Here is a 25,646-nt window from a genome sequence, read left to right on the forward strand (position 1 = left end):
CAGCCAAAAAAAAGTAACCACTTTGATTTAACTAGGCGAGTAGGTAAGGGCATTCCACTAGATAATAACTGCAGCGATATATATGTTTTAGCTGAATACACGTTTGTTTAACCCTAATTGATGCAGTTAGTCACTTCTTTAATGTTTGTTCTTTCTGATTTAAAGTCAAGGTTGTAACTGTTTGCAATGAAGTTTTAGGGCGCTGAACTGTTCTTTTGATTATTTTGATTTATGATAGAAATTACTGGTCTTTCAAATTTGAAGGAGGGTGAGCCAGCATCTTGAGGAACGTTCATCATTAACTCCTCTAAAAAATATAGTTTATTCAATAATAACACTGAATATGTGAATCATAACAGTGATTGACAGCTGATAGGAATAATGTGATTGTTAATATTATCATATTCATACAGACACACATCGATGAGACAGTTAATTAATGTACTTATTGCAGCAGTCTGCATAGATTTGGTACCCCTGCTGGTCTATAAGAGTGAAACAAACTCATTTATTGTTGTTATTGTTCAGTTAAAATTCATTCAATTATGTCTGCTACCTTATATATTTATATTTAAGGCTTTACTGATGTGCCACAATAATGTCACCTTATGTTATTGAGTTAAAATATCAATATTGTGGCTTTCCAAGTTAACATTGATTGATATGACTGCGATTAAATCAGCATATACTTCTGCCAGGGGATGCAACCCCTGAAATTCTCCTGCCACCCTCTTGCCACCCCATGAATATTTGTCTAGATCCGCCCCTGCTTAGCATTGTCATTTTTATTAGCCTTAACATGAAGTAGGCTAACATCAAGTAACCCAAAATGTTAAACAGTAAGAGTAGTAGTCATACATCGTGAACCCTTTGAAGAGTACTGTCACACCATGGTGATCATTCTATAACCCACAATTTAAGCCCGGGGGAGAAATGCTAACGCTACATTAGCATCGGCGATCAGTTCTACTTCACGCTATCTGCACAAATGGTTGACATTAAACATCAAAAAGATCAGGCAGTTCAGAGAGAATCAAAGGAAGGCAGGCAGCTTTGCATGACATTCTTCTGGACGTGTTTCATTGTGTTGATAGTGAGGGTAGTTAATCACTTTTTTGACAAGACAGTAGTGACGGCCATCTTGGTGACGTGTGCTGTTGTGCTAGACCAGAGATGTAGTTCATTGAGTGTTTCACACAAAAAAATGTGTTACTTCACAGTTTTACGACACATTTGAAATATTTTTACTTGCAAAATTATCTTTTAAATTGACAAACATCATATGTGTAATTCGTAGCACAATTAAAATCGGATCGAAAGATAATCTTTCTCTCTCCATTGACTTCAATAAATAATTTTTCCGAAATAAGGTCCCATGGAGGGCTCCCGGAAGGAGAGGGACTTCTTCATTTCTCGTCTTACAGGGGTGCAGTTCTGACGGAGAGCCCCAGAACGCCGCTACGGCACTTCAGACATTGCAGTACCGATAAGGAGCCGTACATATGCCGCAGGTTTTGCGTTGCTGTGTCTTAAGTTGAAAGCCCAGTGGCAATCTGTTCATCTGTCATACTGATCATACAGTCAATAACTTTGTTGTTATTAGCATCTGGTTAGCTAGCTATGCTAACGAATATAAGAAGCTTTTTCTACAACCAGTGAGGTAAAGACACATCTTTATATGATCATTATAGTTATAAAAAAATAAGACAATAAAGTAAACAAGTATAAAAAAGCTATATTGTAAAATATCCATAAATAAAAATAGAATCTGCTTACAGTTCAGTTTCATATGGGTGTTGAGAGATGTATCCATAGATCAGCCTGTCCTCCTACAAAAAACGACCAAATAGGTCAATTGTTTAAGCAGTGTTGATCACGATATTACGACCCATAGCCACGTAGCTTTCCCATTATTCATTTCTAGCAGCAGTTTATTACAACCTTTTGTCACGTTTTGTCACGATCGTAATCCCGTGAACTTTAACCTTGCGCATCAATAAAAGTGGGACGAGCCAAGAAGATGAAGATGAAGAAGAAGATGAAGAAGAAGAAGAATTGTTAAAGAGCGTCAGAGCTTTACAAGTGGTAAATCTGATTTCTGTATTTCATTTGATTTGTTTACGCTTTTAATTAATCCTGTCGTTTTTCTACTAATCATGTTTAACCACGATATTTCAGTTTTACGTTTTAGGGCTGGCCCGTGGCATAGGCAGTATAGGCGAATGCATGTTGTTAGCAATAGCATGGCTGTAAAGGTTAGCGCTTAGCGCTTAGCTTGCGCTAACGGATATGTATTGCAATATAAGAAGGTTCGTCTACAACAAGTTGTAGGGAGAGTTTTCTCCTTCGCACAAAAGGAGCTAAAATCTTGCCTAAAAACAAAACCCTTGGTAGCACGTGACATAACACATAACAATGTCAAAAGTATGTATATTCAGCTAACCAGACCAGGACATGATATGAACGTAAACAATGCGAAAGGAAATGGCACTTTAATAATAATAATAATAATAGTTGACATTTACATGGCGCTTTTTATAATGCACACACTTTTTCTTTCTTCGAAATGTCACCTAACATGTTGCATTAATGATAGTTAGGGTAAGTTCAACACTTGAATATCATCAGGTCATAGTTGTTTTACTACTTTAAACATTCGCTAATTCAACTTAAGTTTTGTGAAAGCATCACATCTAGTTAAAAAGAGAAATATATGTCCCTGTAATTACTGATTTACCTGGGACTTGATTGATTTTGGTGCCTGTAGTTTTATTTTGGCAAATGCTTATTTATGAAGCAACAATTAAATTACATGGTAGCACAGCTAATCTGGGTTCATCTGTTTGGTTTTTTTCAGGTCATCTATCAATTCAATTATATGAAGTAGCCTATTATCATAAAAAAATCAACGGTTCTTTTCAGAGCCATATTCCTCTTCCTACTCTCTTTCACCCCTCTCGTTTTCTTGTCTTTTGTTTTGTTTTTCTCCCTCCCTGTATGTCAGTTCATCCTTTGTTTGTTGTTGCCCTTTTTATCCTCACTTAAAAATGGCATCCAAGCAACTGAATGAATGGCTAGAGATAGGGAATGCCCTCGCAGATGAGTTGGCAAATAAGGCAAGTACAACATTATCCAAAAATGTATTATAACATTTACTCAAATGATAACAGACACACACATTACAAAGATGTGTGTGCAACAATTAAGGGAAATATATAATCTCTTTTATATATTTATATATTAAGATACCAAAGAAACCAAAGAAACCGAAGATACAGAAGATACCAAAGAAAATAACGCAAGGATCAAATGTTTCCTGGAGGAAGAGGGACCTGGATGGGAACATTATAGCCCAACATTGGAATAAGAATCGATCTGGTCTGTAAAATATAATCTAGTTCTAGTGTTTCATTAAGTTTTAATGTCGTTGGTCGGTCCTCAATAATGTTTCCCATATCATCGTACTTTGTTTTATGCAGTTAAACCTTCCAGCTCTCAGAAGTCCCCAGAGGTCGAGGAGACACATGAGATTCCTCTACAGGTCCCAAGTCTTGGTATGCACAATGAATTCTTAAATTATCCTTCAACTTGAAATGTAGGTAATTGTTTGTAGTATGTAATAGCTTTGTTCATGATACATTGTAAAGTGAAAAGCCATGTATGGAATATCTTTTTTTAATTAAACTAAATTCCATGATTTGTTTTATATTTTGTTATTTTAGATCAACATCTTCAGACACTGAGAAACCTGTTGGGTTCTCTCACTGTCCCTGCATCATCAGAAGAAACACCCACTGCATCAACATGGACCCAAAGACAGTTGAAACGTGAACAAAAATTCAGAGCTGCAATGCCAGAGCTCCTTAATTTGAAATTGGCTGCAGAGATTGTCACTACACGTTCCTGTCTCCAATGCAAAACTGCTGATGCTGTGGTCCGGTGCTTGGACTGTGTTCCAGCAGGAACTCCCTTTCTTTGTCCGGCATGTGACCCTATTATCCATGGTAAACATGTCTTCCATGACAGGGAAGCCATGTTTGATGGGTTTTACAGACCTATTCCTCCCACATCCTTAGTGGTTGTGGATGAAAGTGGCCAATATGGACTCTGTGAACAAGGTGGGTTCAAATAATGTATTACATATTCCCTTACCATGGTTTCCTAATGTGCACTACATATACAGCGGCATCATTTTCACCATTTCGGAAGTTTGCTTTAATAGTTAAAATGTCTCAATTTGTATTGACTACATTTCCTAACATGTCCTAACATGCATATGAATCTCTGAAATTGTCTTTGCTGCAGTGTGTCTGCTTCCAATTCCTCCGCCATCCCAAATCTGCTTCTGTGGTCCAAGCCAAGATTTCACCATCATCCCAGGAAAGCAGACCGTGTTGGTGATTATCAATGGTTTGTTGCCACCAGAAGACGATCAAGCAGAAATACAGGATTACTATTATACTTTTGTCCTACATTGCATAGATAGCTGTCAAATTGCACATTTATATTTTTTCTCAGGTCCATACAACGTTCGTCTGCCTTCTGTGTGCTGTCCAATTTGTTCCGCCAAATGGTCCCCGAGCATAGGTGACTTGCTGGGATACAAATACTGGCCAGCAACCGACAGCTGCAAAATTATTTTTAAGTTTGATGTGTTCACATCATTCGAGCAAATGAAATTGGCCAGCCCAGCATTATCCCAGCAAGTATTTATAAAAATGCTTGAACATCGATCGTTTTCCACAGGAAGGGTAAGAATAAAATGTGGTTTTCAAGATTTTTGAATACCAAACTTTTAATTAACCAAATGAATACCATTCTTGTTTCCAGACAGCCAGAATCTGTAGCGATACCTTCCACAGAGTCTTTCGGGAGTTTGCCTTCTGTAATTACAGACAAGAAGATCTATGCCTGGTGGAGCCCTTTAAATGCCCAGCATGCACACCTGACATGCTGGCTATTGCTGTAGATTAGAGATGTTAAGATTCACCGATTCGCATCGGTGCACCGGCATAAACGTTCAAGATGCGAGTGCACCGATTGAAAGAGTGCACATCGGCTACAGTTTGGGTTGAACTCGCGATGCATCGATGGCGTAGCGTCTTTGCATCGGTAAAAAACCGATTCATTCATATAAAATCCCCTTATCTTGTCAACGTTCAGCAGAGACGATCTTTGATATTTGCTTCGCCACTACGGAGAACGAGAGTCTCAGTTATCAACACACACGGAAGTTGAGGAGAAAGAGAAACACAGCGCACCGAAAAATACCTACAAATCAAACGTTTGGCAACACTTCGGATTGTTCAAGAAAGACGGTGTAATAGTCATTTATGCTATATAGTTGACCGCAGGTCATGGAGAGTAATAAGGTATCCGTAGACCTTTGTATGAGGTATCTTTATTACTTAACAGGTCTACAGCCATTATACATAGATCCGTCCTAGATGCGGACTTGCATACACACAGTATCACTCCGCAGCCGCACCCCATCAGTAACGTCCTGATGGTATATGTGCGCGGCACTATTACTACAGACGGTCAACTTGAAAAATCACTCGCAAATTGTTAACGATGCCGAGCCGCTTTAAAGTACACAAGTAGTACGAGGAACTTAGCGACGCACATAAAGAGGCGACGTGGGGTCTGCGGCTGAAAAGAGAAACCTGAAAGTGAGACATATGAGTTAAATCACTCAGTGAGGTGTTCTGTCAGAGGTGTTTAGCTTACAGCAGCCTGTGACGGCCAATAATAATGTAAATGTCTTCCTTACTGTAAGCAGTTATGAAATACCTGTTTGTGAAAGGTTATTTGTTTTCTTTATTGTTCATATAGAAACCACTGCTTTCTGCTCACTGGTGAGTTAGCCTCTGAGTGTTAAGCACATCAGGCTGGCAGCTGTATGGGCATTGCTCTATGGTAGCTGTTATTTGCACATTGTTAATCATGAGCAATGCATCCTTACATTGTTTAACTGTCAGGTGTTATACAATTGTACTCTGGAGAGCTTTTAAAGGTACAAAAATAAACGGCATGATGGGATGTGCAGTACCAAATATGTAAAGCACTTTTTTGTTAATGTATGATTTGCTGCATATAAGGAATAAAACAAAAATCCTCTGTCGTACCATATTGAAGTATCATTATTTTTGCATCGTGTTGAATCGCATCGTATCGCCCCGAATCGCATAATGTTGAATCAAATCGTATCGAACTGTATCGCAACAGGGGTGAATCGTATCGTATCGCATCGCCTGGTGTTTCAAAGGTATCGTTAATGTATCTTATCGTGGCAACGTATCGAGATGCGCATCGCATCGGCCTCAGTGATGGAGATGCACATCCCTACTGTAGATGGCAATAGAAAGCATTATCGCTTCAAGAAGTCCAGAGGGTCAGTGAAATCATATTCTCATTTTAGTTGTTGTTTTATTGACTAAGCTGAATGTCTTTGCTGAAATGTCTAACTTTCCCCAACTCTGCAATTTCTTTTTCCAAAGTTTGTAGACCATCAGAAAACAATAGTTGGTTTGAAATTACACATAATTATATAAATCCAATTCATAAACATTATTGTATATGACGCCTGTAAAGTTAACTCAACTTTAAAATGTTAAATGGTTGACGTTAGTTGGATATGTTGGAGCTAAGAACCAGTTTTGGATATAATCGCTTCATGAAAAATGTATTAAATTGCCCAGGAACCTTTTTCTATGCCTTCCTCTGCCCTATTCCATGCCCATCAATATAAAGGATGTACTTTTATTTTTACCTTTTTACAAGAAGTCAGTAAACTTTTCACTAATGTTAAATAATGGTGGCAAAAGACTTTACACAGAATTACAGATCAAATTCACAAAGACCTTTTCCACATTTATGAAAATGTTATGGCAAAAGCAAATTGGCCACATTAAATAGAGGACACAATCAAACTTATGTATGTATGATAATGTTGCTTACAATGTCTTTCTCGAATTTCGCAGGACAGATGAACCGTCTCTATTTGATGGACTGTTCATTGCCCAGGACAGTAAAGTGTCTGCCTTTGTCGACAAAATCAGGAGCCAGATGACGATTGTAAGAATCTATTCAATCCCCTAACCCTTTATTTATTTTTCTTAGCACAGGGTTAAATGTAACAGATTGTGTCTATTTCAGAAAAGTGGTCGTGATGTTTGTGGACCGGCAACATTCACAGCTTGCAGAGAAACCTCACACAAGTCCATGGCCAAGGTGGATGAGGAAGGACTGCAAATAGCTGTGTGCAGACATGGCATCTTACTACAAGGCCTAAATCACTACCGTGGTGAAATATATGCCTACCCAATGTTCCTGCAGAAGGAGCTGGCTGAAGTTGCGAATGCAACATTCTTTTGTATGGATGTTGCCTGCAGGTAGTTATAACTATTGCAAAATTGGAAGTGTTTGTGGGAAACGTGTTATCTATTTAATTCTTGCACATCCAGTAGATGTAAAGCAAAAAAAACATTCATTTGGATAAATGCTGATGTTGGTTACAAGGATTGTACTGGTAATTTTAAGGACCTGGTTTATCTTTTTACTATTATGCCATCATGCAACTGGAAAAGCTAATTGATTTTGTCATTACAGGTACTGGCCTTATTTGGAGAAGATGGCAGCAAAGTTGCCTGAGCTCCAACCACTTACAGAGATGAAACCTTTTCTCTCTGTAATGCACGCCAAGGCCCACACAGGCAAATGCGAGGTACAGTATGCAAGTTAAACATTTGTGTCACTAGATTCAAATGTTTTAGAAATTGTAGTGCACATAAGAATATCATGTAGTATATTCTATTCAAGCCTGTGGAATAATTGTAATAGTTACAAATGTTGACAAAATTGTTACAAAACAGACTGTCACAAGGATAGGCTTCCAAAACCCATTATGTTTATTTTAGTAAATATATCCGCACTGTAGAAATAATGAATGAATAGAGCTTCAAATAACTGCAGTTGTGACATTGTAGTTCAAAGCATAATTCAATATCAGAACATTTTAACTTTCTGAAATTGCTCCTGACACTGATGATAACTAAAGATGTACAGTACAAGAAATTATAATATTGAACTAAATAGCTAGATCTCATTGTTTATGATTCTGAGCAGGTGAAGTGGGGTGGCAGAAGCCAGGAAGGTGCTGGAAATACTGTCGGCGAGGAAGTGGAACAGGTTAACAGCTTCCTCTCAAGGGCAGCTCTGACAACAAAATACATGACCAAATCAGGTTGGTAGAGGAAAACAAATAGTTTTAAGTAGTGCCACATTGTAAAGCTCATATGAATTTTCATGTTTTTGTGTTTACAGCTAGAGCAGATATGATAACCGTGCTGGCTATGCAATGGAACCACAGGAAGGTGGAGAATCTCCACAAGACACTCTCAAAGAGATTTGTCAAAGTAAGACGTCCATGCTGCATTTCAAAATGTATATTAAGACTATCCGAGTTTGTTGTTGTAGTAATTTAACACCATCCTTAGCTACATGTTGTTGAATTGAATGTATTCTGCAATCATTTCATTATGATGGCGCTGCCATGGCACACTGTTCTGCCAAGAGAGTCTCTGTTCTGTTTGTTTTTAATAAAGCACTATAGGTTGATTCATCTGAATTTCTGGATAATAATAATAATAATAATAATAATAATAATAATAATAATGTTAATCCTGCTTGATCTTGAAAAAAAAGGGAAACTAAGGTGATACTTGCCAACCTTGAAGAGAAGGTGTTTAGCATTTCATGTTGTTGTCTGGTCAGTTAATGTGCATAAAGGAATTCAGTAAAAAGCAACCTTCTCAACCAACTGGAACGCATATTCACTTTTTCCTTTTAAACATTCTAACCAGACTACACAGAGAGCACAAACTGAAGTGGACAATCTTGAGAGTCTCAAGCAAGAGCTGAACATCTCCCTGGAGGACACGGAGCAGTGGGTGTTGGAGGTCAAGCAATGGGCAGCCACTGGTATGTTATATGATCACTGTGGTATAGATTTGGTTCCATATTTCCAAACATTTGGCTTCATGTTTTATGATTACACCTTGTTGTTTCTGTTTTCAAGAGAAACATGGAGCCCAGAGTAGCCAAGAGGAGCTCCAGAGAGAAATAGATGAAATTATTTATTCCCTCCGAAGAAAGAAACACGACCTCTATCGACAAAATGGTATTTATTATTACGTTATCTAGAAACAATATTTGTTTCTTGTTGTTGTTGTTTGTATTATTAATATTAGTTTATTTGTATTTTGTTTTACTTTACAGACAGCAACCAAACAAGGCAACGCAAACGGAGAAGACTGACAGAGCTCAAGAAGAAACTCAGAGAGAGGATACTGCAGTACAACACCATTGATGCCTGTTCAGAGAAAATTGACACAGAAGCAGCATGCGGTCTGTCTGAGGATGTCATTCTGCCCTGGGAGGCGCAAGGAGATGGTAAGAAACAACTTGTTTTTGTTTGCCCTAGATATTCCATAAATTCAGTTGAAGTACTAGAATACAATCACCAATGTAACACAGAGCTATCAACATAGGTGTCACAAATCATCATGATCACAACAAATCATTTTGAAATAATTATATTGAAAGGTCTGTATGATGTTGCCCTATCAAGTCTTAATAGTCTAGTCTCACTGGGACAGGCATATCTATGGAAACAGTAAAACCCTTCCTGACCACCCTGAACTGCATACTAATGTTGAATCTCAAGACATACTGAATGTAATTCTGCCAACATAGACAGAATTGAAAAAATTCAGCAAGCGGCGAGGTTGAATTTTTTTTTACCAGATTTTAAGGTTTTGGTCAATTTAATTAAAAAAGATTGAATACAAACTGATATTATTTGTTTTATTAGCCTTACCATTGTGGTTGTTATATTTTGTGTTTTTTCCATTATAGTGGTGAACCTGCGCACAAAGAGGCGACTTTTTGACCAGGTTATGCTGGTCAGGCGTATGGAAGAGGAGAAAGTCATCATTGTGAAGGAGATGACCCAGCATTGTCAAAATCTGAGGCAGGCACTGGACAAACTGGACCACCTCCTTCATCAGACAAAAGACGACATCAGGAACCAAAGTATGTTCCACAAATACCGATTTATAACATTTGCCACTGCCCCCCTCCCAGTGTCAAATGTCTATCACTGAATAGCATCTGTAATGATTGCATTTTTTCTGAATCACAAATCTTTTTAGCTAATATACAGCCTCGGAGTTAAACATTCAAATTGCTTATATGGAACCAACATCAATGCTAACTAAAAGTTTCCTTACATAGACTGTCATTTTGTCTTTTTATTTTAGTTTCTCCAAGCGATATAACAGAAGAGGGATACAGGGGACTGCACTGCTGTATTTTACACCATCAATATCTTCTGGAGCAGAAACTGAGCAGAGTCACCAGCACCTACAGCTGTATTGGCTCGGACTCGTCTTTTCTCATGATGGAGGAAGACATTGAAGACGGTAATGAGGACGACGAACAGGACGGTGATGAGGACGGTGATGAGGACAACGAACAAGATGGTGATGAGGACGGTGATGAGGACAACGAACAAGACGGTGATGAGGACGGTGATGAAGAAAACTAACAGGACGGTGATGAGGACAACAAACAGGACAACGAACAGGACTTAACAAGTCTATTGTGTTGTATGCATGTCAACGTATTAAAACGAGTATTACGATTGAATGGCTTGTTTATTACCTTTTTTTTTTATATGATCCTGCTTTGCATTTACTATGTCTGGTATTCAACTAAATGCCATTAGCAGTTATCAGTCACCTTCAGATCCGAGTTACCTCGAGGGCCAGAGGTTCCCCACCCCTGGTATAAGGTTTTGGTGATCACCCTTATTATCATCATGTCATTTAATCATGACCTGTTTAATTAGCCAATGCTTACATCCAAAGAATGTGTCTAGACTTTACTCCTACAGACACACACTAACAATACAAATTGAGCTAAGTAATACACTCACGAGCCACTTAATTAGGTACACCTTGCTAGGATGGGTTGGACCCCCATCTGCTTTCAGAACTGCATTAATTCTTCATGGCATAGATTAAACAAGGTACTGGAAGCATTCCTCAGAGATTTTGCTCAATATTGACCTGATCGCATCACGCAGTTACTGCAGATTTGTCGGCTGCACATCCATGACGCAAATCTCTGGTTCACCACATCCCAATGGTGCACTGTAGGATTTGGATCTGATGACTGTGGACTGTGACATTTGAGTAAAATTCATTGTCATGTTCAAGAAACCAGTTGGAGAATATTTGAGCTTTGTGACACGGTGAGTTATCCTGCTGGAAGTAGCCATCAGAAGATTGGTACACTGTTGTCATAAAGGCATGGACATGGTCAGCACAACCCGGTATCACGGCAAGACGTGAACATGTGACGATTTACCATGATGGGAGACGTGAAGCTGTCAGGATTTCGTCCCTTCAAACGTGACAATTACACAGTATTGTTAACGTGGCCCAACCAGTGGAGATATAACCGGAAATGCCAAGCAAATGCTACCCCGACGGTCGGTTGTTATTATTATCAATATTAATATAATAATGATTTCATTTGTAATAGTCACACTCAATTTCGCCAATTTTCTGTTGCCCCAGCTGGTCGGCACCTCTTTTAGCAGATACAAAGGCTACATTCATTTATTAAATCGATGTGTGTGGATGTGGAATTAACGGACGTGACGTTGCACGATTGCGTTACCAGGCAACAGCTTCGGTTCATGTTAATTTATAAACTCTTCAACTCGAACCGTAGTTATATTTTAAAACATTTTAGAAAGCCTCACGAAATATTTTAATGTACATTTTAATTTAAATGTGAAGGAATGTGTGTATAACAAAATACATCCGTCAAAAACAATACCGGAAACAGACGTAGGCAAGATCCTCGGTTAAGGCTAGAAAGGATCCTTCTATTGTAAATATGACGTCACGTTCTCGTTGTAACTCTCGTTGTAATCGGAGCGGCTCGGAAACACATCTACAGCAGTAACATGATGCAACATACACATTAATGCAGCAGCAATATTAATAGAGAAACATCAGACATAATAGTAAAACACTGCAAGGGAACATTTTATTGCACCAGGAGCTATCTTGGGACTTTTACTGCGACAACGTTGACTTGCCTGTGAATAAAAAATAAACCATAGTGTTGGTGATCTACAGTGTTGTCATTCTTCTTTGAACACCAGCAAGACCGCTTTTCAACAATCACACTCCCTGTCATTGACATAATTAATAGATAGTTTAGCTTCTCACCATCATTTGCTGTGGCCAACTGATGTTAACGATCCTAACTGAAAGGCTGCCTGCCAAACGTAAACATTCAGCCACGTGACATTCAGCCGAACTCTCGCGAGAGTTTTACACAAGACGGATCCTTTCTAGCCATAACCAAGATCCTCAGCTCGGTGATTCATGGTTTAGCCGCAATGCACGTTGGGAAATGGTGTTTATGCGATGTGAAATCCGAAAACATTTAAAAAAAATAAAATAATACTTTATTCCGAGTTTGCTTGCTTTTCTCTTTGGATCTAATCACATAACGGCATTGTAATACATGGTTCGGCTGCATTACATATTACATATCTGCCGTAGTTATCTATTTATAGAGCCCTGATGAGAAGACTTCTATACAAACAAGAAGAACTGCCGCCAAAACTGAAAATGTGACGTGGATCACAAATATATCAGCCATTTAACAACATCTTAGATTTATTTTCACACAATATGTCTCCTTGCAATATCAACAGTAATTCGGCTGACTTTTATATTTGATCCAATTGGTAGATAGGCAGTATTTACACCATAACGGTGCACAGCTGATAGACGGGCACCTAGTGGTTAAAGCACGTTATTGAATTTTATTATTATTATTAACTAACAGAATAAGAGACCTGACAGGTGATGGTCAGACGTTGACCTGGCTGCACAGTCACAGAGGCTGGCTGTGTCAACTGTTCACACTTCACACCTGTACAAATACAAAAAAAAGTTATATGACAGATTATCCTGTTAAACAGCAGTATAATAAGTGTTGACTCACTTCCAGCTGCCAGCAGCAGCAGCAGCAGCAGCAGAGAGAACATGATGATGATGACTCTCATTTAATTTAATTTCAAACCTTTATTTATACAGGTGTATCCCATTGAGATCATTGATCTCTTTTTCAAGGGAGACCTGCTCAAGTAGGTTCCACATGAAACATAAAAACATAAACAGAACAACAAAAGGACATCATACAGCACCATTTACATAACTATCCACATAAACAGGTACCAATAGCTTCCGATTGAGTAGCATCCAACCGAGCTTTAAAAACATTTAGTGGCACCAGATTGCTCAGTTTCCATTTAATTTGCAGACTATTCCAAGACAGAGGAGCTGCGCATCTAAAAGCTGTCTTCCCTAAGACAGTCCTAGCAGTTGGCACATTTAATAAAACCACAGCATTCGATCTCAGGCAGTAGCCACTTACAATTTTCCGTGAGATCAGGGAGCAGATATAAGATGGAAGTTTCCCTAACATGGCTTTGTATATAAAAATGTACCAGTGACTGAGCCTCCGTACAGTTAGTGAAAGCAAACCAGCCCTTGCATACAGGGTACAGTGATGGGTTAATGCTTTACAGTTTGTCACAAATCTCAGTGCACTGTGATACGCAGCATCTAACTTGACCAGGCAATTGGCAGGTGCATTCATATAGATCAAATCACCATAGTCCAGCACAGGTCAAAAGGTCACAGTGACTAGCCTTTTCCTGGCCTCAAGCAGAGAAACAGGACTTGTTCCTGTAGAAGAAACCTAGCCTAACCCTCAGCTTTTTAAGCAGGTTATTGACATGAAGTTTAGAAATGTGAGACAATCATCAAGCCAGATACCAAGGACTCTGAGAAGACGTGAGCTCCTGATCCCCTTTAATCTCCACTGACAGTCTCTTGTGAAGGCCTTATAACTGTATCACAATGGATATTACTGAGTTTGCATAGAACCAAACGTGTTCACGTGTGAATGTGAACATTAATAGAATATCACCTCCCATCTTCAGAGCAATCCGACTATTATAACATTAGCGTTAAGAAAGCTTAATTAAATATCTGCCACAACATAAGTAACTGGATCAAAGTAACAGTACAGTCCGCGGCATCACATCATAATGTATCATATATCTCCTTATCTGAGTCAGCTGAGCCGTATCTGGCCGTGCAACACTTACAGTGTCACATACTGTATGCAAAAGTATTATTTTAAGCAACACATTACGAAACACTCGAGTCAAATGTAATTAAAGTCAGATCGTGTCTTAGACGGGGCATATCATAAACCTGTTAATGTACGCATTCAAACACTTTTTCTTTTACCAGCTGTGTTCACCTTGCAGGTGCAGCTATGTGGCTTTTATCCTGGATAAAGTGTTTGAGTCATGGATGTTTAAAGTCTTCATATTTGTCTAATTATATAGTTGACTTTTCATTCAGGAAGTATACGCGCTGCGCTGTCAGTACGCTTCTCCATGTTTGTGATTGGTCGAATGCTCCAAATACTACCCCTTTTATGTGAACGCGTACCTAACTAGATAGGACACGGCTGGCTTGAGCGATCCACTTGATAACCCGTGTCGTAGTGCCGTTTAGCGAGAGGGCGTATGTTTTGGATTAGGCCAACCGGCTAACTCAAACATATCCAGGTTAGGTTGAACCAGTTTCGTGGTATACCCCCCAGGTCTTGTCCTGACTGAGCACAGGCACCTGTAGCCTTGGCTACTGTGCTCTCAGTGTTTTGTCTCCCTTTTCCTGCCTATTGGCGTCAGCTGATAGAGGTGTTGGTTTTATCTTGTTATGCACAATGTTGATTCTTCTCTCAGAACTAGCTAAATATGGGTCTGGGGTAGAGATCTTCAGAATTGGTTTGGCATCTTTTGTGTCAATTCGTGGCACACAACATGTCTTGTGAATAAACCATCAGTTTGCCATCAAAGTTCCTGCTCTCCTCGTGTCTCTCTGACTCCTGTTTCCATTGCTTCAGAAGTTTCCATCGCATATGAAAGATTTTTACATGTTTGTAAATTATTTTGGTTTCAGTGTGTGTGTTTCACATGGGTGAACAGTATATTTATATGTTATGGAATGAAATACAATGTCAGATTAGGGGAAAGTTAGGGGAGTGCATGTTAATGTGTCTGGAGGTGGCGTGTTCCAAAAGTGTTTGGGTTTGTCTGCCGTGTGTGGGCTGCGTTCCATTTCAAATTGCCGCCTGTACAATGTATGCACCAGTCTGTGATATGCCGATGTGCAGGCCCGCCCCCTCCATACACGCCGATCACACAGACTGCGTCTGCCTCTCGCCCTCATCTTGTGGAGGGAGCCTCATCTGATGCGCAAATGCGGCGCAATTGAGCGCGCCACAGTTTCTGCTGCGAGGCTCCACTAGCTGTAATCGGCTTGGTGTGTCCAGGGTTTACACACCACCCCCCCGTCGATGCTCGCGAGGGCCTCATCACATCACAGCCCTGCCGATGTGATATAATGTATAAGACCTTTTTCCTCATGGGTGTCATTCACAACAGACCAATCATGACAGTTTTAGAGAATGAGTTTGTATGGATACACTTAAAACATATTTGTATTTGTCTTGGCTTCAGCTCACTGATAACATAAGAACACAAATAGGCACAACACTTACATAGATGTTTTTTTTATATGTATTTTATTACTCCAAAGTAGAAAAAAAAAAGTCAGCCATATTTAACTGGAAAAGTTTTCCTTTGGCTCCCAGGAATTTTTCCACTTCGCCCCACTGTAAAACAGAAACAGTCAATCAATCAATCAATCAATGTTTATTTATATAGCCCAATATCACAAATGTTACATTTGTCTCAGTGGACTTCACAGTTTGTACAGAATATCAGTATGACAATACTGACACAGCAAAAAGTATAACTTTTTGGAATATGTAGTTCTACAGTATGTTGACAATGCTATTTCAAATGAGAAGATATACTAAGTCACTCAAAAATATCATGATGAAAGTGCAGTATAATGTATATATTTATATATAACACGTACATCATATATAATACAAGGTACATTTTTTATTTCAAAGTCAATGTTTCATTTGACCAATTCTTTGAATTTGCTGTCTTATCAATGCCCAAACATACAGCACTAAACTTAGACAACTGCCTGCAAGACTGCACACAGAAATAATACTACTTATTACTACTAACTATACTTATAGTATAATTGTTAAGAACAAATGTAACAAGTCAGTAATTACAAAAGAGATCAAATACCATCCAGCCTCACATATCAATCATTTAACCTTTAGTGATATTGATCAATGATAAACTCTATTGTATATTTTAATTTCTATTTCAATGTAGGCTACTTCCCTGCTTATGTGTTACAATCAGACAGCGTTTCTAGGGCGCGATGTCTGAATGACGAAGGGCAGAGAACTTGGATGTCTTACTTTATGGCGCAAACGTCTGATAGAGCCATTGATGACATGGCTCCCCACCCCCATGTGATCAACTAAATTCAATTTACTGCTGAGGAACCCAAAATGTTTCAGTTAGTGATCTCAGGGTTGATGAAGTTGGTTGGTAAGACTGCTTTGTGGCCCCTGTTCTGCCAGACCCATCAGCTACACTGAAGGAAACTTCAGATTAGATACATACCATCCAGAGCAAGACTGCCACTGCACCAACACCTCGGTATGGCCCTGAGTAAAGAAACACAGATTTTAGGTAAACTTCATTTTTTTCAAATGTCATACATGTAAATACAAAAAGTCCAGTGAAATCAAATGATAATTTGAAATAATAGTAGGTACGATTAACTCAAACATATGAAGGACTGTAACATAGTCAATAGCATTTTCCCCATCAGTTTAATATTTTGGAATACTATTATTATTTTAAAAAATATTTGTACTGCCAAGAATAGGAATTCACCTACAAAGGATTACAAGAAAAAATGTAATATACAAATAAATGGCTGGACATGATGCATTAATGCGACATGAAGCATTACACAAGTACCTCAACCTTAAATTAATAATAAATTATTGTTACTGTAATTTCAATATTTACATTAGCAGTCATGCTTAAGACTGAAACAGTCCTTTTAAACAAAGTATACGAAAATCCAATAAGATAAGACTTGGTTCCACGGAAACATTATTGTCATTGTTTATTTATTTAAAAATATTTTCTAAACAAACCTCCCTGATTCGTTCCCTCAGTAGTTTTTTGTAGGGGAAAGTGTCTGACCCTTGATGAATGGGACATTCTGCAAGGAATTAAAAGATGGTAATAAGTTGAAGTTCAGCAATAACCTCCTAAACATTGCCTAACATCACATTGTGCTCAATTAAACTGTTCAAAATGGCACTGAGACTTTTGATACTGCAAAGTCTTAAACAAAACAAAAGGTGGTGTATTCTAATTGTACCGATGATTGTTTTCTCTCTCTTTAACTAATTAAATGTGCAAAATCAAACACAGTTTCAGTCGATGTAAATAAGATAATTACTAATTAACCCGCACATACCATTAATTGCCACTTTATTCCTCGTTGGTCTTCTTTTCTGTGAGGAAGACACTGAGGAGAGAGCAGGAGTCAGCCCGGAGGAGAGAGCAGGAGTCAGCCCGGAGGAGAGAGCAGGAGTCAGGCCGGAGGAGAGAGCAGGAGTCAGGCCGGAGGAGAGAGCAGGAGTCAGCCCGGAGGAGAGAGCAGGAGTCAGCCCGGAGGAGAGAGCAGGAGTCAGCCCGGAGGAGAGAGCAGGAGTCAGCCCGGAGGAGAGAGCAGGAGTCAGCCCGGAGGAGAGAGCAGGAGTCAGGCCGGAGGAGAGAGCAGGAGTCAGGCCGGAGGAGAGAGCAGGAGTCAGCCCGGAGGAGAGAGCAGGAGTCAGCCCGGAGGAGAGAGCAGGAGTCAGGCCGGAGGAGAGAGCAGGAGTCAGGCCGGAGGAGAGAGCAGGAGTCAGCCCGGAGGAGAGAGCAGGAGTCAGCCCGGAGGAGAGAGCAGGAGTCAGCCCGGAGGAGAGAGCAGGAGTCAGCCCGGAGGAGAGAGCAGGAGTCAGGCCGGAGGAGAGAGCAGGAGTCAGCCCGGAGGAGAGAGCAGGAGTCAGCCCGGAGGAGAGAGCAGGAGTCAGGCCGGAGGACACAGGAGTGAGGAAGAGAGTGAACTCAGTGTCAGTCTCGGTGGTAAGAGGTACAGACAAGTCTGATCCTGGGTCTGCGGCCATTTCTGCCTGTGTGGTACAAGGGCCCTCAGGTTCAACTGCCAAAGTCACTATTGAGAAGAAAAAAAAGTAGACGCATGGTGAATAAATGACCAAGTATAATCCGCCATATACATTTATAATCTGAGTAATTACAGCTAAAAATGAAACAGCGGAACATCAGTGATTCTGTGTTACAATGGCGTTTGTTAGCAACCAGGAAATGACACCACTAAGGACAAACAGATGAGAATGCTGCGTGGGGTCTGGGTGCCGTGTTGGCGGGACGTTGGGGGGCTCGCTGCTCCGCCCTTTGAGGCTCGAGGAGCAGACAGTGTGAGCTGGATTACTGGTGTTGTTTCCTGGTTGCTGCGTGGGGTCTGCGAGACAGCGAGGAACTCAGCCTGAGCGCACACACACACACACACTCACATCCAGGCTGTGAGTGTGAGTGCGTGTGTGCGTGAGGAGATCCACGGAGCCTCGGCTGAGAAAAGATAAGGCTGAGTGAGTGTGTGTGAGCCGGTACGTCACTATGCCCGTTACGTCACTATACTCAGGAAGATTTTTTTTTGAAAAAGAGCAGCATAGACAGGTATTTTCTGTGTTAGAGTTTTACTCGCTACAGGGTGTACTTTGAGGGTTTGTGACTCTGCAGACCGTTTACATGCAGGAAAAGCTTCATAACACACAAGGGGACGGGTAATAACCAGAAAAGCATGACATGGGCCCTTTAACTGACAAAACAAGACATAACGACATATTTTTACTACTTGGTAAACAGTGATTCACATTTTTTTACATTTAAAACCAGATAACTGAGCAACTAATTTACAAAAAATGTTAACAGATACATTGCTGAAATATAGCATGCAGATTTGTATACTTTACCATTAATAAGGCTTTCGTAAATCCTCTTTATGGTAACAAGTGCATTGTTACCATCTTCTGTCTCGATTTGCCATGGACAGATGCAATCGGTCGCAAAACCATTTGTGCCTCTCTTGGCAAGAAGGAGGATGGGACGCCGATCTAACATTTTCCATTTGTGGAGCTGGAACACAATGGACACAAAAAAACAAGAAATATTATGTACACAACAGCTCTAAACATCATCACACACCTAAAGCCATTATAACTCCATTTATTTTGCATAAGTGAAAAATGCACTGATGTGATACGTGTGCACATTGAGGAAGGCACCCCACAATTAACCAGGTGTGATTTTAGACCCCTTTTAGGTGAGCCCCTAAAAAAGAACTGTAAAAAAAAAAGAAGTTTATCGAGCTCGGGTTCACTTTGAGTTTTTTTTACATGGGCATAGTTCTTTTTATATGGGTTAGGGATGCCAGCGATTATTCTATTTTTCGAATATTCTTTATAGTCTCCATAATCGAAAATTATTTTTAAAATTCGATTTTATTTATATATATTTGTATTATTATTTATGTTTTTCTTTTTTTTCCTGGCTTAGTTTCAATTCGGCGGCGAATAATCGATTAATATTCGCCAGGGCTGTCCGATTTTGATCATGGTCAGTTTCTGGCATCCCTAATATGGGTCCATTTAACTCTCACATTCAGATATCTGAATAAGCTACATTTAGCTTTGAAACATGTCAGCAAGCTATAACCTATATCATTTCAGGTTCAAAGTTCCGCATTAACAGCACTTCAGATGTAAAGCTGGTGTTACAGGGGAATTTTGAAATGACTGTTCGAACACGGCTCAAAGTCAGAGACTCTGGTAAGCTTAATGAAAGTGCTTTTAAGGGCCTCTTTATTAATACTAACTCTTTCCAGGTCTTGATTGTCTTTCAAGCACTATATTAATATAGGCTGGTTTTGATTCTGTGACATTCTTGGTTTTACCATTTATTCAAAAATGTATATGATATTTCATTTATTTTACTTTTGGAAACCATAGTCATATAATTATGTGTTTTCCATACTATGAAGTTCCAAAATAAAATATAAAACACCAAAATGCAGGTTTTTTTGTAAGATATAATTAGCAAAACATGTACATTGAAGCTCTGATTCTAGGAATAACCACTGGCCTGAACTATGTTACTTCTGGTTAAGAAATAATGTTTTACTAAAACTGGGTACCTGCAAGTACAAACACTATCTAACATCAGTTCGAAAAAATGTGTTATGCCTTTACAGATTTAAATACAACGGTGACAACAATTTTGCTTAACACATTACATGAAGTGCATTAGGCATGGGCGGTATAATTTTTTTCATACCGTCATACCTTGCTGACATCATACCGTGGTATAGAGCTCCTGCGGTCACGTGACTTTTGGTTATCAGCCACCATTTTGGCAGTAAACATGACGACCGGCGCCAGCGTTTTCCTACCGTGCGAGTATACATCTCATTTTAATTCAAGTGAAATTTGGCTTTATAGTACAAAATTAGAAAGATTAAATATAAGCGACCCATATAATGCACCCGGTGTGCTTTTCAAGAGCATAACCTCCTGCTCTGAAGACGATGTACCCGACTTGCGCTACGCGGACATCCACAGCTATCTTGTAAGCTTTCCATCAGTGTACTCAGGAGACTCCCTCAGAGCTTACAAAAGCTTGGAGGCTTACAAATGGTGTCAGTCCGGCTTCGTAAACAACATTCAACTGTGGAGTCTTACATCCAAAAACTTCGGCATCATCACTGCAAGGGTAAGTATTAAATTATTCCAGTTTGATAGGCAGTGTCACGTTAGCATTGTTTGTTTATTAGCTTGTCTAGCTACGGCAGTGTCACGTTAGCATGTTTGTTTATTAGCTTGGATAGCTACTGCAGTGCGTCTGAAACTAGTTTGTATTTTTGAACGTACTCAACCAAAGTGGCTGGCGTTTTTAACCTTTATTTATCTATTTTTGAATGATTGATGACTGAACTGACAATGAATTTACTGACGCGATTACTGCCAAAATGGCTGCCCCCTTCGTTTCTCGTCACGTGACCAGCATATGTGACATCATCCGCAGGAGCTCTATACGGTATATGACGGTATCAGTCCCAATTTAAGGGGTAATTTCTCCCCAAAACATTTTTTTTACTCACTATATCAACAGCCCCACCAAAAATATTTTCCACCAGCCGCCACTGACGGTATGACTTGGGTCGACTTGAGTGAGGTGGCGTTCGGCGGCAAATAGATGTTTCGAACGGTATATTATCTGTTCGGTGTAAAATGCAGCCCGAGCCGGTAGACGCTCGCAAAGTGCCGCGACGTGCGCGCAAGTGCAAAACAAGGGCTGCATACATGACACATTGTGCAAATGGCACATTTTGAGATCGGATACAGGACGCGTTTGTAGATGTCCGACGTTGTTTCCATAGTGAGCTAAGTTAGCAATATATCATCATACATAAACATTTTCCGGGAGTAAATACTTGACTTATTGAATAAAGTTTGCTATATTCACTAACTAGTTTGGCAATATTATTCCGTGCATGTGTTAAAAACCTTATTTCCATTTGATTCATTGGATTACTCGCGTGAATGTTTAGCACGTAAATGCTTTCGTTTTTAAAACCGTCCGACCTCGACTACAAAACCATCAACCAGTTGCATAGGATTAAAAAATGTCAACACTCACTCACCCCGTCTTAAACATTCCCAAAGAAGTGCCTCTGTCTCTCGTTGTGCTGGATGAAGTCACTGGCGACGAGTAAACCCAAAATAGTCCCAAACAGGCGCAGAGGTATTTTTCTTTTTTACTAGTTGTCCGAGTTCGGGGCCGGCAAATGCTGCCGCCATCTTGCTCAGCTCAGCTCTGTGCTGAGCTCTGAGAGCGGGAAAGACAGACTGCCCTCCCCTGCCCTCTGCTGGCGCGTGCTGTGCATTACAATCAATGTCGTCCCTGTCAAAACTCTGTGTCAGTGTAATAGAATGAAACGCATCTGTGATTTGGCGCACAGTCTGTGAAGTCACGGTATTGAAAATCATACCGACGGTATTTCGAAATACCCTGGTATACCGTAATACCGCCCAAGCCTAAAGTGCAGTAATCGTGCACTAGTCTGTACTTCTCACATAAACTTAATTAAGAAATTAGGATTATTTTTAAAAAGTAAATGAGGGCGACTGTTGGAAAGTATAAATCAATTAAGTAATTTAACTATTTGTATAAAAAGATTAAGATCAGGGATTATTTACACACTTTTTTATGATAACTGACATCTGCAAGAGAAAAAAGCTTACCAGTAAATGTGTCGAGTCATACACTTTGTTGACACTGTGGTTTTTCTTTTGCGTGGCCTTCCACTCCTGTGCAACCTTTTCTTTTTGCTTGGAGAGTTTCTCTTTGTATGGTTGGATGGCACCACATTGTTTGCATTTTTTACTTGCTACTCCTATGCTTTCCCTGCATGTCTGGCACACTTTTTGAGTAGGCATCTGTAACAGAAACACATATAATGTCAGGGAATACCAAAAATAAGAATACTATACTACAAATGTTTACAGGATTCATGTATTTTATTATATCGTGAAAAATCTTGTTAAAACAATGAACTCATGTTTTTTTAATCTTTTAGATAGGATGAACAAAAATCACAAGAGTAAGGAAAACAATGTTATACAGAGTCAGTCACATGTTTAAAGTGACTGTTATGGACAACCCTAATCTGTCAATATCTGGTTGATCCAAAAGTTGATGCTCCATCATCACAGAAAATAATACTAAAATCATCATTACCAGGGGTGTATTGCTAATTCTATAAGTTCTGCATGTGTGCAGGCGCGGTTGTGGCTCGTTTTGAAGCTTATGTAACTACTGTCAATTAACACTCCAGCCAGAATCAGCAAAGAATGGTCATTTATTAAGTCTGCATTATTGAATAAATGTGTGATTCTTACATTAAATGCTGCACACAGCTGCGTGATAGTTAAGTGATCAGTGAAGGACCTTTATAAACTAACTCCCTCCTGCTGGCTGAGGTACAAAGGTTACTATATAAAAAGTGTGCACATTTATTTAGTATCCTATCCATGTGAATATGTTTTAAGTGGGGGTGGACCTCATGTCCTCTAGGGGGGTCCGGAGGCCCCCGGGAAGTTAAATGCATCAATCTTGTGCACTTTGAGGGCAAAATTAACTAAATCTATGGATACATCTGTCAACACCCATATGAAACTTAACTGTATACATTTCAATAATAAAAAAAAAAGATAAGAATAATACTTTTTTTAAATGTATCTTTGTGCATATTTAACTATTTACTGTTTTTTTTTTTTATGCATTTGTTGTATGTCCAATAGTATGAATTGTAAACATTTCATCGATGTTTTAGATTCATTCGATTTTTTTTAGGGTGCTGTGTGACGTTGAACCTGCGACCTGCAACCTGTGACCTATGAACCTGTATTTGTATACTACCAAAGGAGCTATTGAACCTAAGAACTTGAATTTCCGACTCCTATTGTGGACAGTGTTGGGCAAGTTACTTCCAAAATGTAATATATTACATATTACTTATTACTCTCTTTTGAAAGTAATAAGTTACATTACAATATTACTGTCTCTGAAATGTAATGAGTTACACTACTTTAGTTACTTTTTAGTTACTTTCGCCAAAATAACCGCAAAATAATAGCTAGGTATTTTAAATGCTAAAATGTAGTTTAGTGCAGCTCATTATGCATTCAGTGAAGGGCAATGTGGTATAGCATAACAACTGTGTAGGCCCTTAAGGTTACAACTTGTATTACACGGCTTAGTTGAATACTCGATTCTGATTGTAAATTCTTAACATGTGACACGTTGTTAATACAGCAGTACAGACCGCTGTCAAGGACTATAATGAAGGTTAACATATTGTAAATCAAGGCAAATATTATTGAAACCATGCTCATGTTTTGAAATGGCAAACATTGAAAGGCAAAAGTATTATTAAAACCATGTAGCCTACTACATCATCACCTTGGTCCCATCATATACGCTGGGAAGAGAATATTTACTGTGCTTGAAAACTGGTATCACATCATCATGTGAGGTTGACTTTGTGACCTGGAGAACATTTCAGCTGCAACATCAGCTCGTTGATAATAAGCTTGGGATACAGTATGAGATATTTTTGTAGCCATTCGTGGTGAAGGCATCTGTGCTATTGTATGCATTATTTTTTGACCCAACATTTCTACAGGCATGTCAGAATATGGTACTATTTTCACATGAATATTCTAGCCATTGTCTATTTTTATACCACAAGCTGCAAAATGACCGCCTTACCCCACTGTACAGGCGGGTAGTTGTTTAGATATACCTGGCACCTGCGGGCCGCAGAGGGGCGGCGTATTTTCAGGCGACGAAGACTGCTGCTCCGGGGCCGGCGAGTCAGGCGGGAGTAAGCTAGTGTCCACAACGGAGGGTAACGTGATGTCCGCATCTGACCTGTTGCTACTGTCTGCAGTAGATGCAGTGTTGCTGGCGTTTAGTGATGGTTGCTTTAACCATTTTCGTATAAATGATTATCCACAGATCAGATGTGTGTCACTGCTGTGGAAGCACTTTGGAAATGATGCACGCGCAGCGGAGCAGGTCACGCTTACCTGACACAATTTGTTGTTTGTATTTTTCGCCACGTTCTCTTTTTTGAATGGTTGCATAACGTTCAACTTCCCCTAAGATCTCGACGCGAAGCCCGAAGGGTAAACACCAGGTTTACTAATCTACCCGCACAATTTGTCCGGTGTCGGAATGTCTGGCTATGTTAGTACATTCTTAAAAAACAAAACACCATTTAATTTCGGGTTAAAATGTGTTGTAACTGCGTTACTGAGCATTGTAACGGGTAATATATTACCCACATTTCATTAGTAATGCGTTACATTACTTCGTTACAGCAAAAAGTAATATATTACTGTGACTCCGTTACTTTTGTAACGCGTTACACCCAACACTGATTGTGGAACATTACAATAATATAAAAGTGTGCCTTGGAAATATGTGTTTCCATATATGGTGACCAAACTGTTTCAGACCCACTGAGATAACTTAGACTAAAGTTAACTGTGTAAACATTACATTAGGTACATTAGCCTCTTAGCCTATCCGTTATCATAGCTAGCTAGCACCAGATGCTAACAACCATCCCCGTTTTAGGTGCCGGAGCGGTGTTCCGGCAGTATTACACCCCTGGTAACTCTTCACTTAATAGATAAATAGTATTTAATATAGTTATAAAGAATGTGACGTGTGATAACATTTGGATCAACCGCATGAACCGATGGATCACATAACTTCCATGCTCACGTTAACGTTAGCTGATTCTACTTTTGGCTAATTTAGCTTTGCTATCATTATTCCTAGGTAAACATAGTAATCTTTGTCACTATGCTAGACGACAAAATAAAAC

The 25,646-nt window shown here is 39.4% G+C and overlaps 1 protein-coding gene and 2 long non-coding RNA genes across 6 annotated transcripts; 2 read left to right on the forward strand and 1 right to left on the reverse strand.

The window, feature by feature from the left end:
* The first annotated feature begins 1,879 nt into the window (after positions 1-1,879).
* On the forward strand, positions 1,880-4,405 carry LOC307020936. Of its 3 annotated transcripts, none has more exons than XR_013803017.1 (5): positions 1,880-2,085; positions 2,858-3,116; positions 3,246-3,554; positions 3,723-4,118; positions 4,306-4,405. It is a non-coding gene; the product is annotated as an uncharacterized lncRNA (long non-coding RNA). The 3 variants fall into 3 exon arrangements; XR_013803019.1 differs by having other exon boundaries at positions 3,246-3,378; positions 3,480-3,554; positions 3,723-4,392; XR_013803018.1 differs by having other exon boundaries at positions 3,723-4,392.
* A 2,566-nt stretch (positions 4,406-6,971) lies between these two features.
* Positions 6,972-11,115, forward strand: LOC307018933 (uncharacterized protein). Its single transcript, XM_079649442.1, has 10 exons — positions 6,972-7,077; positions 7,159-7,394; positions 7,612-7,726; positions 8,128-8,245; positions 8,326-8,417; positions 8,865-8,982; positions 9,080-9,181; positions 9,280-9,453; positions 9,919-10,095; positions 10,323-11,115. The coding sequence occupies exons 1-10, from the start codon at positions 7,069-7,071 to the stop codon at positions 10,607-10,609; spliced, it is 1,428 nt and encodes a 475-aa protein (XP_079505568.1). The 5' UTR covers positions 6,972-7,068; the 3' UTR covers positions 10,610-11,115.
* Positions 11,116-13,820: 2,705 nt separating this feature from the next.
* LOC307020010 lies at positions 13,821-17,753 on the reverse strand. 2 transcript variants are annotated; one of them, XR_013802757.1, is made up of 4 exons: positions 17,604-17,753; positions 17,275-17,342; positions 16,730-16,773; positions 13,821-15,846 (listed from the first exon to the last, which is right to left on the reverse strand). It is a non-coding gene; the product is annotated as an uncharacterized lncRNA (long non-coding RNA). The 2 variants fall into 2 exon arrangements; XR_013802758.1 differs by having other exon boundaries at positions 16,730-17,342.
* Positions 17,754-25,646: the final 7,893 nt, after the last annotated feature.

Source organism: Notothenia rossii (assembly GCF_949606895.1).
Source record: "Notothenia rossii genome assembly, chromosome: 9".
In the NCBI taxonomy this organism is placed as follows: Eukaryota; Metazoa; Chordata; class Actinopteri; order Perciformes; family Nototheniidae; genus Notothenia; species Notothenia rossii.

Excerpts from the sequence above, each read along its gene's own strand:
- LOC307018933 (XM_079649442.1), top strand. Across the intron at positions 7,727-8,127 it reads CCCACACAGGCAAATGCGAG|GTGAAGTGGGGTGGCAGAAG; the intron begins GTACAGTATGCA and ends GATTCTGAGCAG. Across the intron at positions 9,454-9,918 it reads CTGGGAGGCGCAAGGAGATG|TGGTGAACCTGCGCACAAAG; the intron begins GTAAGAAACAAC and ends TTTCCATTATAG.